Below are 16,039 nucleotides of genomic sequence, written 5' to 3' on the forward strand. Positions count from 1 at the left end.
GATCTAAGCCTGGCCACAGTGCTTGCCCTTGAGCAGGTCTCAGTAATTAACGATCTTAAGGGAACAAAAGAATGCAGAATCCTATCCATCAAGAGATGTAACAGTAGCAAAGATGATACATCAGTTGTAAAGATTCCCAGTTCTGTTTCAGTGATAAATATTAGCCTGACGTGCTCAACCACCAGATCAACTGGAACCTAAGGGATGATGATGTAGACCTTTTCTGACTTCAATCAACTGAACATCGCACTCTGTCTGGCCCCTTCATTTATATGCATGGACCCTTAGCTTAAAAATTCCCCAGTTTTGCTGCTCAAGGAGTCACTGCTTTGGGAAAGATCCCCAGTATTCTCCTTACTTGCTGCAAGTAATAAATCATTCTTTCTCCCTATCTTTGATTTGGTTGTGTCTTTTGGCTCAACACCCACAAGAAGCGAATATAATTTTGGGAGTAACAGGAAGGGAAGAAAGGGTATAAATGGGATGGAATCTGCTAAGGACCTGGAGGTCACAGGGCAGCAGCTCGGGGGGGGGGGGGGGGAGGCGCAGAGGCTCTTGCTGGTCCCTCGTTGGGCTTTAACCCAACCACACTGTTGTGAAAGAGGCTCTTTGAAGAAATATTGGAAAGTACTTGGGCCACTAAGGTCAGAGATTTAAGAAGCTCCAGCGTCCTCAAGGAATCCTCCCTCCCTTGACCTTGGAATCAGTAGGCTGAAGATAAAGGTGGCCTCTGTTTCCCACCTCAGGGACAGGAAGGGGAGCAAGAATGCTTCAAGTCGGCTTACTTAGATATGCCTTAAGACAGACGTGGAGAGAGCAGTGACTCAGAATGAGGTAACCAAACTTGTGACAGCAAGTCCATTTCGGACGTTTAGGGCAGTAAAGTGGTCTGAGGTGTCCACATAAGTACTAAGAACAATGACTGTTTAATAGAGTTTTGCAATCTTAGAGCTGGAAGGGACCTCAATCTAGCCCAAAACTTTTGTTGCCATGGAACTCCTCCTTCAAACAGAAGCTTCCGCAGAAGTCCAAATACAAACCCATCTGGAAGCAGGATTGCTCTGGTTGGGGAGGGCGGAGGGAGGAGCTGGGGAGGTTCAAAACAAAGCATATTCATAAGATTAGAAAAAAATTTTAATCATCATGGAAGAAAACCTTTTTAATTTTTATTTGTGTCTTAGGTTAAAGAAACATTGATCACAAAGAATAAAGTTCCCCAAGCTCACAGATTCTTAATGTATAAAGTGAAGGGCCTATGGACTTTAAAGGTAATTTTACTTGGCATGAGAACAAGGACTGTGACTTTTAATCACACGGAAATGAGACTTGGGTGGAAATTTTCAGATTTACGGACTATGCCCTGAAGGTTTGGGACAATTAGTCCCCAAGCCCCACCAGGTGGCGCCCGAGTTTGGCATTTTGAGAACATTGAGTTCTCTCCCAGAGTCAGACGGCCTGCCTCGTGCTTTGTAGGTTTAGAGAATCCGATTGGATAGCACGCTCAAGAAAACAACACTTGTGCTCTTCTACTTTAACCTCCTTGCCTCTCAGTTTCGTTCCAACTACAGAAATCCGCTTAACATTGGTGTTGCCCAGGTGTCTTAAAATTTCAGAAAAGGAAGGGGAGGGGAACTCCACCCATTCCAAGGAAAAAGACAGGAAGAGTCTGCAGCAGGAGGAAGGCTGGGAATTTGGAGACATCTAGTTCAGGCTTCACCAACCAAATAGATGCTCCCAAGGAAACACGGCTCCTCTGGCCTCAGTTTCCTCATCCGTAAAATGGCTGTCCTACCATCCGTGGCATCCCGTCGCTTTGCAGGGGAGTCAGACAAACCTCAGCTTAAATTCTGTATCCTAGTTAAATCTGTGAAAGAGGGATGCCATCCGGTATGGAAACTGAGGATAAATAAAAATGTTCGTAGCGCTGGTATAGTGTCACAAAATGGGTCTCTTTATTATTGCTTGCCCACGTTAACGCATTACCCTCCAGGGATCGCCCTTCAGTGGGAATGTCTGAGAAATTACCTATTTTTTCATTCTTTTTTAGTTCATATTCCAGGGAGGTTTTAGAACTCCAGGCTACAACGTGCTAAGGGACAGTAGACCCTGAGGGGCGGGCCGCACTTCTGAGACAGAAACCGGGAGCTGCTATTTCACAGACCCTCCGCCGGTCCCCTTCTCCCTCCCCAGCCCTCAGCCCAGTCTGCAGCCAGAGAACCTCTGCCGCCTGGGCGGCGATCCGGGCTTCCTTACTCCCGCATCCCCGCCTCAGACGTCCCGGAGTCTGCGCGAGCTGCCGCCTCGCGCGCCGCGCGGTTTGGCCGGGGGGTGGGGGGGAGGGGGTTAGAGGCTTCTGCCCCGCCCCGTGCGTCACCGCGTATAGACGCAGGGGCGTTTCCCGGGGCGTGCCGCGGTTGCTAGGCGACCACACCGCTCCCCCTCCCGCCCCTGCTGCTCCCGGCCGGGGCCAGTCCCGAGCGAAGGCGCGCGGAGCTGCAGTGTGTGGACACGAGTTCCCCGGGAAGCGTCACGGCCTGGTAGGAAGCCGGTCCAGCGCAGGTGGACGCTCGCTGCCTGCTGGACCCTCCAACCGCCGCCCCTCCCCCACGAGGGTCCCGAGCTAACGGATGGGAGGCACGGCTCGCGGGCCCGGGCGGAAGGATGCGGGGCCGCCGGCAGCCGGACTCCCGCCCCAGCAGCGGAGGTAACGGCGTTGTGGGGAAACGGGCTGGGGCGCTGGAGTGAGCGGCTGGCGCTGGCAGGCGAGGACAGTGGGGCGAGGAGTCAGGACTGGGCTGGAGGCTGAGCGAGCCCCCAGCAGAAGGGACAAGAAAAGGGGTCTGACCCCCTCTCGGGGACCGGCCCACCCTCTTCCTCTCCATCAGCTCCCCTCCCCCAAGCCCAGCGGGGGAGGGGGCTAGAGTGGAGTTTGGAAAAGAATTCCCACCCTCGGGATTATTTCGGAAGGAACTACGAGAAGCTGCGACTTTTTGTGTGGCTTTTTAGCAGACTGGGAGAGACAGGGAGCAATACCTTTCGAAGAAGCCCTGTTGCTCAGAGCAGATAACCAAAGGCTGACCTCTCGGGGTTTTGCTGTGAGGGCTATGGTCTGGCTTCGATGTGCAGGTGAGGGGCTCTGCTGACTAGGGCTTTCTGTGGATTCTATTTTAAGAGATTCTCCACCTTGCATTGTATTTTACACCTTAAAGGAGAGAAGGGAGCCTCCTCCCCACTTCATTTGCATGGAGGCTTCCTCTGGGTGTTTTCCTTTGGCTATTTATGGGAAATCTTGTAGGTCTTCAATCTGTCTTTCTCTCTGTAAGTGTGGACGCCTGTCCCATTTTGTTTTATTTGTGCTGTAGGCAAAGAATCAGTTGCATTCAGAATTTTCGGCTCTTGTCAGTAAAGCAGTTCCCGTTAAAGACATAAATAATTCTATCATAATGTGAACATGTTTGTTTAAAGAAAGAACATTCTAGAAATATTTGTAGTGGGCTTTTTGTTTGTTTGGTTTTGGGTTTTGGGGTTTTCTTTTAATTTACTCTTTGTGTTTCTATAACACATAGATTAAGAAAACTCTAAAGCTAATTTTACCAAACAGTTTTTAAAGGCAACTGAAATATTCCAGCACAGTTTTAAAGATTTAAAAAAAAAATTCTTCCCTTGCAACTGGGTCATTATTGTATTCACTGTATATCATGTAAAAATGATACAATGAAATGCTGAATGTGTTACTGGGAAATCCATGTTCTTGGTGGCAAATGAACCACATTATTCAGGGCCATCTTGTGGATTAAATGAATCCTCTCTGTCTTTTGTGTCCCTTTTCAGTGGTGGAGGCACAGTGTTAAAGAACAGAGAAATGATCTTTAATCATTTAGCATTTAGCCTCCACCATCCACCACTAGAGAATTAAGTGGGTAAAGACGTGATATATAGTATGTTTTGTAATTTAGAGAATCCCTTGTATTTACTATAGAATTCACTGTGTTTTTCTACAAGCTAGATAAATGTTAAGTAGTTAAGTAAATTTTAAAAAGCAGCCCTAAGAAGGCCTTTTCTTTCTTGCTTGTAGGACCCAGCAGTGTGTAGACTGGAAGTATTCTTCTCTTTATAACATGTGGAAAACGGCTCAGAGGGGAAAGTGGTGTAGCCAGTGGTAGAGCTGAGATTAGAATCCCAGTCCCCGACTTTAAAAGTACAGTTCTCAGTCTTGTTTGTTTGTTCCAGGTAGCTTTTAGGGTTCAAATTCAAACTAGCCTTCGTTTTCAAGTAGTAAGTTAAATGAGATCTTTTTGATAATCCCTATTGTTAACAACATTCAGAAAGTAAGACCTATTTTAACTATTTCAAAATGCAAACCTAGAAATGGCTGTCGTTTCTTTTAAAACAAAGAAAAAAAAGTTGAATTTTCTCTCTTCCTCTGCCAAGTATCCCAGTGGTTTGTATTCAGTGCCAAAATGTGGTGTAGACATTTGTTTGTATTAATTATTCTTTGTAGCAGATATGAAGCAGTTAAGACACAGGGTGTTTTGTAAATACAAATTTATATACTTCAGTTACTGACAGATTTTATCTGTAATCCTTTCAACTAGATTGGGGGATGGTGTCTATGATACCTTCATGATGATAGATGAAACCAAATGCCCACCCTGTTCAAATGTGCTCTGCAATCCTTCTGAACCACCTCTGCCCAGAAGACTAAATGTAAGTAAGTGAAGTCATTCTTTGTGCTCTGATGGTCCTGAAAATGAGGAAGTGCTGCTTTTAAAGCTCAGGGTACAATTACGGCTCACTGACAACCCAGACTCTTCTTGTTTCCTTTTGGTTTCTCTTGACTTTGAAATAACAATTTCTGTAGTCCAAGTTTAGATTTTCAGAATGACTTTGATTTGGAGCTCACCCATTCCTTCTAGTCACTGAGTTATATGCATATATATGACATTAGGGAGGAAATAATATGCTTCTTTTATCTAGATGATGTGTATCTGTTTATAGAATGATAATATACAGTGTATTACGGTGGCTCATTTTAACAAAAACAAGGAACGGAAAATACCCCTGGACTTACAGATCTGCAGATTTTTTTTTTCCTCTGCAGGGTAGAAATGTAGTTCTCGTTTCTTAAGTTCTCTTAAGAAAACCATTTTATAGATCATAAATCAAACTTGTACAGTACAGTGTGGTTTTTGATGCATTTAATCATTTCAGAGCTTGCAGACATTTAGCTTTTGACACCATTTTACTTAAAATAATAAAAAATGTAATTCCCATTCCCCTGGCAGGCACGGAGTGGTAGGGAGAGCAGGGTTTGGATGCGTGCCGTGGCAGGGAGGAGCTCTCCTGTGACTTGAAAATTTGCTGCATGTATCATCTAATGAACAAATGGAATAATTGAGTAGATTCATTTGTCAATATTTCTCCTTCATGTTTCTCTTTAAGACCTAGAATTATTTCTATATAAAAAAATTGCTTGCATTTTTCATAGCACTTCCCAACTTTTTGTCAGCTTTTGCCATTGAAGTCAGTCTTTTCACTACTTTGAAGGCTAACATGGGCTAAATATATTCAGAAGGCTGGTCACCCTATTTTTAACCTCTTTTCCAAAATGCAGTAAGTTTCCTTTCCGATCTCTGCAAGCTTATTTCTTTAATATGTAAAAACCTCTAAGAGCTCCAGAACCACGTGTGTACTCCTTGTGTTGACTATCAGATTTCTTGGTTACTTGCTAACAATTAGCACGTCTCTATGGCAAACTTTTGCAGTCGGTTATCATGTGACTTAAAGTACATCTTAACTTTAATTCAGAGTTGGCCAGTGCTAATCACTCTGGGGTAGGGCAATTAAATTGTATATTTCAGGATCAAAATGCATTTTTCTACTGAATGATATTCAGAGTAACACAATTGGGGAAACACAAGATTTTAGATTCCAACCCATTGGTGTGTGTTTGCAAACTTTGCTGAAAAAAATGCTTCTGACCTCTTGGTGACACTTGCAGTTCATTATGCCAGGACTCCATCCCGAGACCCTGTTGCTCATTTCACAGAGTCCTTTTGCTTCATTGTTTATCCAAAATGCCCTTCCATTCCCGTTGTAAACTATAAATCATCTGCTCGTAGGCTTTTGTTGGGTTAGCTTTGTGTTGCAGAGACTTAGGGTTGAGAGCGAGGAACAGGGTGGTGGTTTAAATCTGGATGAGAAGGATATTCCTTTTCTGAATTTCTCAACAAGATCTTTCAAGACTTGATTAACAGTTGAAGATTCTATTTGACACGTCAAGAGCTCTCCAAATTAAATGTGTGTGAAGCATCCTTAAATAAAACATGGTTAATCTGGCATTATCTGTCTTTCTGGTTGTAATTATATCGTTAAAATATTTGGTAAAGTCGATGGTAGACATTGCTCATTTATTGTGATTATAACCATAGGCTACAAGCATACAGTGTTTTATCTATGATCTTTTAACGTGTGAAAATTGTAGATTCTCCTAGAACAATGGAAGGAAGATTTTATTTATAGCACAGCAGACTTGATACATAATTGATTCAGGCCAGGGTTTGTGTTATTTATAGGAAAGGAAAGAAAGCTGAGGGGCGAACCCTGCCTGTGTGGAAAGATTCCTTCCTGGGATTCTTCAGACTCATTGGAGATTCAAACCTTGACAATCTGTAGTGGACTAGACTGAACTGTCCTCTACTGTTCTCAGGGCCTCATTTGCAGGGAGACATAAAAGGCAGCCTGTGTTGAGAACGGGAACAGGATCTGGTGAGGCCTCCGACACAAGCCATGTGAGGTGGAGGGGGACAGAGCCTGGAGAAAGACGCTGGGGGCGGGACAGCCCCCTTTAGCATCTGAAGGGCTTTGACATGAAATCTGGACACTCCTGTGTAGGTTCGGAGGGCAAAATAAGACCTAATTTGCAGAGAGACGTTTAGGCTCACTTTAAGGAAAAGCCATGAGTCAGGAAATCCAAATGACATCCTTAAACTTATTGTAATATTTCTATGGAAATTAAACTTCTGTTATGTATCTGTTCTTATGAACGTTCTGTACCTGAGACCCTCTCTTTATCACAAACAGAAACGAAGACCTGCAGAGCCCACGCAGCCTCGCACGGAGGCAGAGTAGGTGAAACACCCGGGGGTGGGCCCTGCACCACACGCACCCTTTCTGCCCCCTGTCACTGATGACTGCAGCTCCTAGGCTCATTCCCTTGGGTTAGGGCATTGGTCTTTCTGTTAAAGCTCGAGAGGTAACACATTAAATTGTATAGCAAGTTGAAAGCAGGTTTTATGTGGGGGAAGAAGCGGGTGAGGTGTTGCCATGAGTCTAAGGGAAGGCTGATTGCGGGGGCCTTCATGGAGCAGAAGACATACTTAATGCCAGATGTCTGGTGGAGGGAGAGTCTGGCACCGCAGAGAAGAAAAAAGTGAAAGGGAAAGGAAGGAGTGTATAGCTTAAGCCTTAATATATTGAGAATTTTGCCATTGTTGCCAGTGTTTTTAACATGTTTTATAGTTTGTGAGGGTCTTTCTCGGATATTACTTATTATAATTTGATGCACACAACATCGTGCAAATAGATATCATTATCCACATTTGACAGATAAAGAAACCAAGGCTGGGGGGAGGGTACAGCTCAGTGGTAGAGTACTTAGCACGCACAAGGTCCTGGGTTCAATCCCTGGTACCTCCCTCTAAATAAACCTAATTACCCTTTCCCCCCAAAAAGTAAAATAAAATAAAGTAATTTAAAAAAAAAAAAAAGAAAGAAACCAAGGCTAGGAAACTGGGTTAAAGGTTCAGCCTGCTCTGGGACCCATGGCTTTTGAGCAGTGTAGCCAGGACCCAACCCAGGCCTTCTGACTTCACATTTCTCCAGGATGTGTCCCCAAGACTTTAGCAGTAAATATTTAGATGCCTTTATGCTAGGCAGTAAAAACTTAAAGGAAAACTGATGAAGCATGCAAATGTTCACTTTTATTATGTAAATCTACCTGAAACCAGATAATTGTAATTCCCTGGTTCAGCCAAACGAATCTCCTGAAAGATTATAGTGCCTTGAGATCACTGGTGTTTTAGCACTTTTATAATAGAGAACAGTGAGCATTTGTGTGAATGTTAGATGGATGGATGGGACCTTCTTTCATCCTTAAAAACAGGAGTAGTCATTTGACTTAACTACTGATAAATAAGAAAAATGTTGCCGTGTATTTACATTTCAGCATGGCATTTAGGTTCTGTCTGCAGGCCTATTTTATTTTCTTAACTAGTGATAGCTCTTTATTTTTGGTATCAGAGATTTTTCCTGCTCAGTATCTTGCCTCTGCTTAAAAACCAGTCGCCAAAGCATGGCTAGAGTTGTCCTGGCTGCTTTGCATACGTGTAAGACAGTGCGGTACCTCATTTTTGTCCCTGTAGTTTAAATTGATTAAATGGCCTAAAAGGAGCAGCAGGAACTAATGTCCTGCTTTTGTAACTAAATTAGGGGCTGTGTAAAGTATGCCAACGCTTACATTTTTTTTTATCCTTTTTGTTTATATTTTCATTTATTTAGGTGATAGATCAGGTGTTGTTTCTTTAAATTATATTAAAATTCTATTTTTTAGATGTTTGGCTACTTTGGATCATTGCCTTATAATTTGTATTATATTTTTAGAGATTGAGATTATAACTATAGCGCAGAGCTGTTCTAGAATTACCTACGTCTGATCCCGGAGGCTCAGAAACAGATCAAGTGTACAGTTCTTTGGGCCCCATTAAGAAAAATCATTTTCTTTGAAGTATCCTGGAATTTTTTTTTTTAACAACAGATTTAGCTTTATTATTTTTCTTCTTATTTCCTTCCAGCACCTTCTTGTATTTTTCTTAGTTTTTTTTAATTGTTGTTTTTGTTTTTAAGTGTTTGGCTTTTTCGCTTTTCTTTTCCTCCATGTAATTTCAGACAATCTTACTTCACTTAGAGGAATAAGTAGTGTCTTCTGTGAGTCACTGTGCCTTGCAGGAAGGGGTTATGTGAAGTCAAGTAAAAAGAGCAGGATGCCTTTATCACGTAGGCTCTTGCTGAGGGGGAGTAGTGTGTGTGTGTATGAGGAGAGAGAGAGAGAGACTCTGTGTTTAGAAGACTTTTACAAGAAGCACCCCAGGGCCCTATGTAAAGAATTGGCCTAGCTGATCTCAAAAACAGATTAGATTGGAACTTTTGTGATTCAGTGAACTGAGCTAGAAAGATGCAATCATTTGTTTGGCGACCTGGGAGCAGATGACAAAGCCCTTGGTTGCTTCCAGGCCGTAGTCAGCATTCAGCCCTGCTGCAGAGTGGTCCAGGCCAAGTTATGTTGAAGGAAAGGCCCTGGACTGACAGTCAGAACCTGGGTTCAGGTCTCGCCTGTGTCCCTTACCAGCACCTTATCATATACAGGACACTTTAATATACATTATTTCCTTCCTGCTATATATGCCCTTAAGCTTTGGGAAGATACTTGAAACAATGAGCAAACAATATGGGACAGTACAGATTTAACCAAGTGCCAGGTTACGTGGTAGACTCGGAAAGCAGCGATGAGCTGTAATTCGCGTGGGCTTGGAGTCGCTCTAAGCGGGAGAGGGGGCACTAGAGTAGAGCTTTGAAAGAGTGTGGGATTTGCATGGATGGGGTGAAAAAGAGTCAGTAGGAAGACATACCTGTGAGAAGGAGCCTAGCATGTCTAGGGGATGGTCAGAAGACCATCTTGTTTTGAATAAAGCATCTATGGTGGGGGCTGTGGGGGTGGCCGTAAGACAGGGAGTCTCAGGAGTAACATACACAGGTTTCTAGAGGCTCCTACTTCCATTGTCTCACTTTTGGGTCTTTTACCTCCACAGCTGGACATGTTTTGTTGTGTTTTGTCCTGTCAGGGGGAGGATAATCCTTACCCCTTTTTTAGTGACTTTAACCTAGATTCATTTTTCCTTTCCGTAGATCACCACCGAGCATTTAACGAGAGATCATACCCAGCGCCTTCTGAATGGAGGTGAAATGAAGGTAGAAGAGCTGTTTCAAGAATTTGGCAACAGAAAGTCTGATACCATTCAGTCCGATGGCATCCACGACTCGGAGAAACGCTCTCCTGCCGTTCCTCAGGGTAAAAGTTCAGACAGCTTAAATACCGTAAAATCCAGCAGTTCATCCAAAGCATCCAAAGTGGTGCCTCTCACTCCAGAACAAGCACTGAAGCAGTATAAACACCAACTCACTGCTTATGAGAAGCTGGAGATCGTCAATTATCCAGAAATTTACTTTGTGGGTCCAAACGCCAAAAAAAGACACGGAGTTTTTGGTGGTCCCAATAATGGGGGATATGATGATGCTGAAGGGGCCTATATTCATGTGCCTCGAGACCATCTAGCCTATCGATATGAGGTGCTGAAAATTATTGGAAAGGGCAGTTTTGGGCAGGTAGCCCGAGTGTACGATCACAAACTTCGGCAGTATGTGGCCCTGAAGATGGTGCGCAACGAGAAGCGCTTCCATCGCCAGGCGGCCGAGGAGATCCGGATTTTGGAGCATCTTAAAAAGCAGGATAAAACCGGTAGCATGAACGTCATTCACATGCTGGAAAGTTTCACATTCCGGAACCACGTTTGCATGGCCTTTGAATTGCTGAGCATAGACCTGTATGAGCTCATTAAAAAAAACAAGTTTCAGGGTTTTAGCATCCAGTTAGTACGCAAGTTTGCTCAATCCATCTTGCAATCCTTGGATGCTCTCCACAAAAATAAGATCATTCACTGTGACCTGAAGCCAGAAAACATTCTCCTGAAACACCACGGGCGCAGCGCGACCAAAGTCATTGACTTCGGGTCCAGCTGTTTCGAGTACCAGAAGCTTTACACGTACATTCAGTCTCGGTTCTACAGAGCTCCCGAGATCATCTTAGGAAACCGCTACAGCACGCCCATTGACATATGGAGTTTTGGCTGCATCCTTGCAGAACTCTTAACAGGACAGCCTCTCTTCCCTGGAGAGGATGAAGGAGACCAGCTGGCCTGTATGATGGAGCTTCTGGGGATGCCACCACCAAAACTTCTGGAGCAATCCAAACGTGCCAAGTACTTTATTAACTCCAAGGGCCTACCTCGCTACTGTTCCGTGACTACTCAGGCAGATGGGAAGGTTATGCTGGTGGGGGGTCGTTCACGGAGGGGTAAAAAGCGGGGTCCCCCAGGCAGCAAAGACTGGGTGACAGCACTGAAAGGGTGTGATGACTACTTATTTATAGAGTTTCTGAAAAGGTGTCTTCACTGGGACCCCTCTGCCCGTCTGACCCCAGCTCAAGCACTGAGACACCCATGGATTAACAAGTCAGCGCCCAGACCTCTTGCCATTGAAAAGGTGCCAGGCAAACGGGTAGTAAATCCTGCAAACGCTTTCCAGGGACTGGGTTCCAAGCTGCCTCCAGTTGTAGGAATAGCCAATAAGCTTAAAGCTAACTTAATGTCAGAAACCAATGGTGGTATACCTCTGTGTAGTGTATTGCCAAAACTGATTAGCTAGTGGACAGTGATGTGCTCAGAGATGCATATGTATGTATTTTTAATTATCTTGCAAACCTGAAAATGGGAAAAAATATATATAAGCTCATTGGTGGATATGTTTTTGTTAGACTAGATTTCTTTTTTTAACAAGGCAAAACATTTTTATATGACTATAAGTAAGAGAACTTTTCAAGGGCTAATTACCTAACCAGCTTGTATTGGCCATCCTGGAATACATATTAAAAGACTTTTTGTAGGTCAATGCATCTTTTGTTGTTATTGTCAGATGTACATCAACCTATGAATTATTCTATTGGTTTAAATCCCTTTCTTTCGAGGTAGAAGGTATACGAGAAAGTATATCCTGACCACTCACTTCTAGTCTCCCTCAGCATGTGTTCCAGAGGGTTCATTTGGGACATGGCCGTACTAATAGGCGAGAGCCAAAGCTAGATCTCGCCCCAGCAGCCCATTCTGTGGGCTTATTCTGGGTGAAAGGGCTCACAGCAGAATATGGGGTGGGGGGAGCTCCAGGTAGCTGCTGGTCACCTGGAGAAGTCACGTCACTACTTCTCAATGACTCATTTCCCTTCAATTCTGTGATGCATGGTGTTTTTGTTTTATGTTATTATTTTATGATTATTTGGCTGCTGATTTGTTTCCTGGGCACTCAGACATCTTACCACTTCCCAAAGTACGGGTTCTAAAGTCAAGTCATATGTACCCCTCCTCCCACCTCCAAGGAAGATAAAATACCTTCCTAGCCCTCAATGACCCAGAATGCTGCAGGTAGGATCAGCCTGCAAACTGCAGGTCCCTGGATTCTTGGAATGTCGGACACCAGCCTACATGCCACATCTCTGTGGACTCTTCCTCATAAAAGCGATCGCTACCACGTAAGCCTAACTACAGCTTCACTGCTTTAGCGCCTCTTCCCAACTTCCTGCCACCTAAATGTGCCACAATTTTTCTCACTTGCAGTTAAAACCAAAGACTGTTCCCTAGATTTGGAGGGAGCTTCAGTTATTTTCAGAAGAAAATCCAGGAACTGATGGTAATCCATTTCATTTTTCTTCACTTTGACATCTTTTTTTTTTTTTCTCTGTTAAGATTTAAGAGTGAAGGCTGGTAATAAAACTAATTGCTAGCCAAAGGTCTTACTCAGAAGGGTGGAGAAGGGATAGTAACTCACTGTTGCTGTTTTGTGCTCCCCTCCACCTGCCACCACCACCGCCCTGCCTCCGCATCCACCCTCCTCCAAAACAGGAGTACACCTGAACCCTGTCCTCGCAGGATGCTCTGTAGAGTAGACCAGTGCTTTCTACAACACTCTTTTCAGGATGACCCAGTTCCATTATTATGGTAGAATTTAGTCTCTGCAGATTCTGTAAGATTGGAAGGAGGCTGTTTTTGTTGGGTAATAGTCTCATAAAGAAGAAAAATACCATGGACATATGACTTAAGGAACTTTTGTTTTATCCAAAAGGATTCCTAATGGCTGCACCATAGGCTGTGAAAAATAAGAACAGACGTTCAGAGCGTGGCCCCAGCCTCCTAGGCACAAGGACCAGGGGACAGGGAAGGGTTTAGACTGAGCTCTCCGCCTCTTTAAAAAGGAGATGTCCTGGTACTTCTGGTGATTGAGCAACTGGGCTGACTCTTTCAAATCTTAAATTATTTTCCCTACCCTTGGTTTACAGAAGGCAGTGGAAGACATAGCTCCTTATGGCCCCTCTAACTCCTGTTGACTGCTGACCTACAGAGAAGCTGTGTAAGACTTCTGCAGTATCTAACAGAGCATATGGTGAGCTTGTTTTTCCAGTTGTTATCAGTGTGGGAGACCTGTTCTCTTAAGCAAGCTGTTAAAAGGACCGTGACTCCAAAGGCATCTGCCACGCACTAGATTTCGGTGTTTGTGTTGTCAGTGAGATATCTCCTCGGTCAGCCAGCACTGTGTGTGACTTGGGTAAGGGGGGAGCCTGTGGCTGAGGTTGCCACGTGGTCTGTTTCTTTTTTCTTTTTTTTCCTTAACAGAGGGACTGGGGATTGAACCCAGGACCTAGCGCATGCTAAGCACTCAGTCTGCCACTGAGCTCTACCCACGCCCCCAGCATGTGGTCTATTTCTGTGTATTGAATGGATTGTGAGGTAACTGAACCTGGGCCGGATGACAGGGTATAGACTACCCCATGACTGTGTAAAAATTCTAGAAAGCTCTCGGAAGGTGAATGGATGTGTTTCTGCCTAAATTTGGCAACCTGCAGGGTGACGCAGAGCAGAGTCATTCAAGTTGGCATGCTTGTCTTCTGTGCGCCGGTTCAAGTCTAGGGAGAGTGGGCTGCTTTAAAACGTGGCTGTGCCAGGTGGATGTGGAGAGGTTTACTGAGTGCATTTCAAGTTTAGGGACAATTGTAGTTTTTAGAAGCTGTCACCCTGTGCTCCCTTTTTTCAACGGCAGTCAAATTTTTGCTTGGATCGCTGCCCAGACTTAGCACTGAGTGACCAAATTGGATCAGAGTCAGTACAGAGATTCAGACTGTCTTCCTCACGGTTACTGGATTGTTCTGTAGCCATTCTTGTCATTTCAATGACAAAGGTCAAGTTGCTTGCGTCCTTTCATTGATTTTTAAATTGACAAAATCTACTGAGTTTCCACATTGTTATTGACAGGGTGAAGAGCTGGGTCGGAATTTTTGTTTTATTTCATGCCTAAAATCATGCTTTCTTTCCACATGGAAAACTGGCTAATCCAGCTAATACTTGCTTGTCTTATTAGAGTCCATCTTACCTTTTGCCCTCACAGTGATCGATCTGTTCACTCATCATGGGCTCTCGCGATTTCTCCTTACATTAGAATGCAAGCTTCAAATGGGCAGGCGCATGTCTTCATGAAGCTCTGAACTACCCAGCTGTGATGCTGAGCACGTGCCCACCGTGGGGGTTCGGCTTCCTCCATGTATCAGGAACGTGCTCACCTCTCATTTTAAGTTGACCTACATACTCAATCTCCGATCTCTTTTTGAGCAAGGGATCGTTGGAGAAGGGTTATATGAGGCCACTTTCTTCTGGTCCAGTATTTGACACCTTGATGATAATGAAAAGGAAAACGAAACCATGATTTAACTGTGATGTAAAGATTCTGCTTCTGTCCCACATGGGCTCCGCGAAAGAGGAGAGAATCTAGCCTGGATCTCCTGTCCCAGAGGAAATTGACTTCTGACCATAGTAGCATATGCTTTACTGAAGAGGAACTTGGAACAGACAGGTTAGCTGGCTAATGTCATTATATTTTAGTTTTCATGACATTTATTCTATTAAGAATGGGGTTTCTTGCGTGATCAAAACAACAAAACAAAAGATTAAACAAAAATATCAACTGTGAACAGTTTGGATCTGTAGCAACTGATCATGTTGAGACACTTTGTTTTGCTTAGTTCCTAACTAGACATCATTAAACATAAATGCTGACTTTTAGGAAGCAGCTGGTAAGTGGTTCTAAGCTTTCCTGACTAACAGAAAACTCCCACTGCTTCAGTGAATCATGGAAAACTCTTTCTCTTTTATTTTTAATTACTTCTCTTGCATCTGTTGTTCAATGTCATCGACACAGAAGTTGGAAAAGTGGCAACGATTGTTCCAGACTCTGCCTGTGATGCATTTTCTCCTTTGAGAATGAAGGATGAGTACTTGTCCTTTGAAGCAGGTGGAATTGCCAGGACACGCCCTCCTCCACCTCTTCAGTCTTGCTGGAGGTGACCTGTCTGTAGAGCCGTGTAACTTACTATACCGAGAGCAATTGCAGGCGTCCCTGACTGAACAGCCTGGAGTCCTCCAAACAGAGGGGCGAAGCCAGGGGCAGGCAAATCAAGGAAGCGTTGTCCTCTGCCAGGGACCAGCCTCTCAATTTCAAAAAATATTTTTGTTTTTGTTTTTTGGGGAGATGTAATTAGGTTTTTATTTATTTATTTTAATAGAGGTATGGGGAATAAACCCAGGACCTTGTGCATGCGAAGCCTGGACTCTGCCACTGAGCTATACTCTCCACCTCCTCAAATAATGTTTTTAATACCCATTTCATCTTGAACCTGTACTTCCTAAAGCCCAAGATTTTAAAAGAATTTACTTCCAAACCTGACCGGCAACCAGAATGTGATTAGGGGTAACCCTTTCCAAGTGTCTGTCAAATCATGCCCGCTGATTTCAGTGGGAAAAATTTTTAAGAGCCACAGTGAACCCATCCATGTAAGGACTAGAAAATCTCTGGTGCTTGAGAGCCATAACCCCTGAGATAAGCCAGAGCTACAAATATATCGTCTAGACTTTGAAAGAAAGGATGTGATTCTTAATATAGCTCACCAACCACCTAGTCAAGCCTAGACTTTCATAATTTTTCTATAACAAGAGAAGCCTGGCCGTTGACTCAAAAGATTCTCACCTCTTCTGCTACCTAAAAAATAAGCTAAAAAGAAAGAAACTAAAAGAAAGGACTACACCCCCGCACCCCCACCCCCAACCCCCGT

General features: G+C 43.9%; 1 protein-coding gene across 4 annotated transcripts; it reads left to right on the forward strand.

The window, feature by feature from the left end:
* The first annotated feature begins 2,457 nt into the window (after positions 1-2,457).
* DYRK3 (dual specificity tyrosine phosphorylation regulated kinase 3) lies at positions 2,458-11,781 on the forward strand. 4 transcript variants are annotated; one of them, XM_031438684.2, is made up of 3 exons: positions 2,458-2,704; positions 4,596-4,707; positions 9,964-11,781. In XM_031438684.2, the coding sequence occupies exons 1-3, from the start codon at positions 2,628-2,630 to the stop codon at positions 11,536-11,538; spliced, it is 1,764 nt and encodes a 587-aa protein (XP_031294544.1). In that variant the 5' UTR covers positions 2,458-2,627; the 3' UTR covers positions 11,539-11,781. The 4 variants fall into 4 exon arrangements, with proteins under 4 accessions (XP_031294544.1, XP_031294545.1, XP_031294546.1 ...); XM_031438685.2 differs by lacking the exon at positions 2,458-2,704 and adding an exon at positions 2,730-3,126; XM_064477126.1 differs by lacking the exon at positions 2,458-2,704 and adding an exon at positions 7,084-7,127 and having other exon boundaries at positions 4,614-4,707.
* The last annotated feature ends 4,258 nt before the right edge of the window (positions 11,782-16,039 follow it).

The sequence above is a fragment of the Camelus dromedarius genome, chromosome 21 (assembly GCF_036321535.1).
Source record: "Camelus dromedarius isolate mCamDro1 chromosome 21, mCamDro1.pat, whole genome shotgun sequence".
NCBI lineage: Eukaryota > Metazoa > Chordata > Mammalia > Artiodactyla > Camelidae > Camelus > Camelus dromedarius.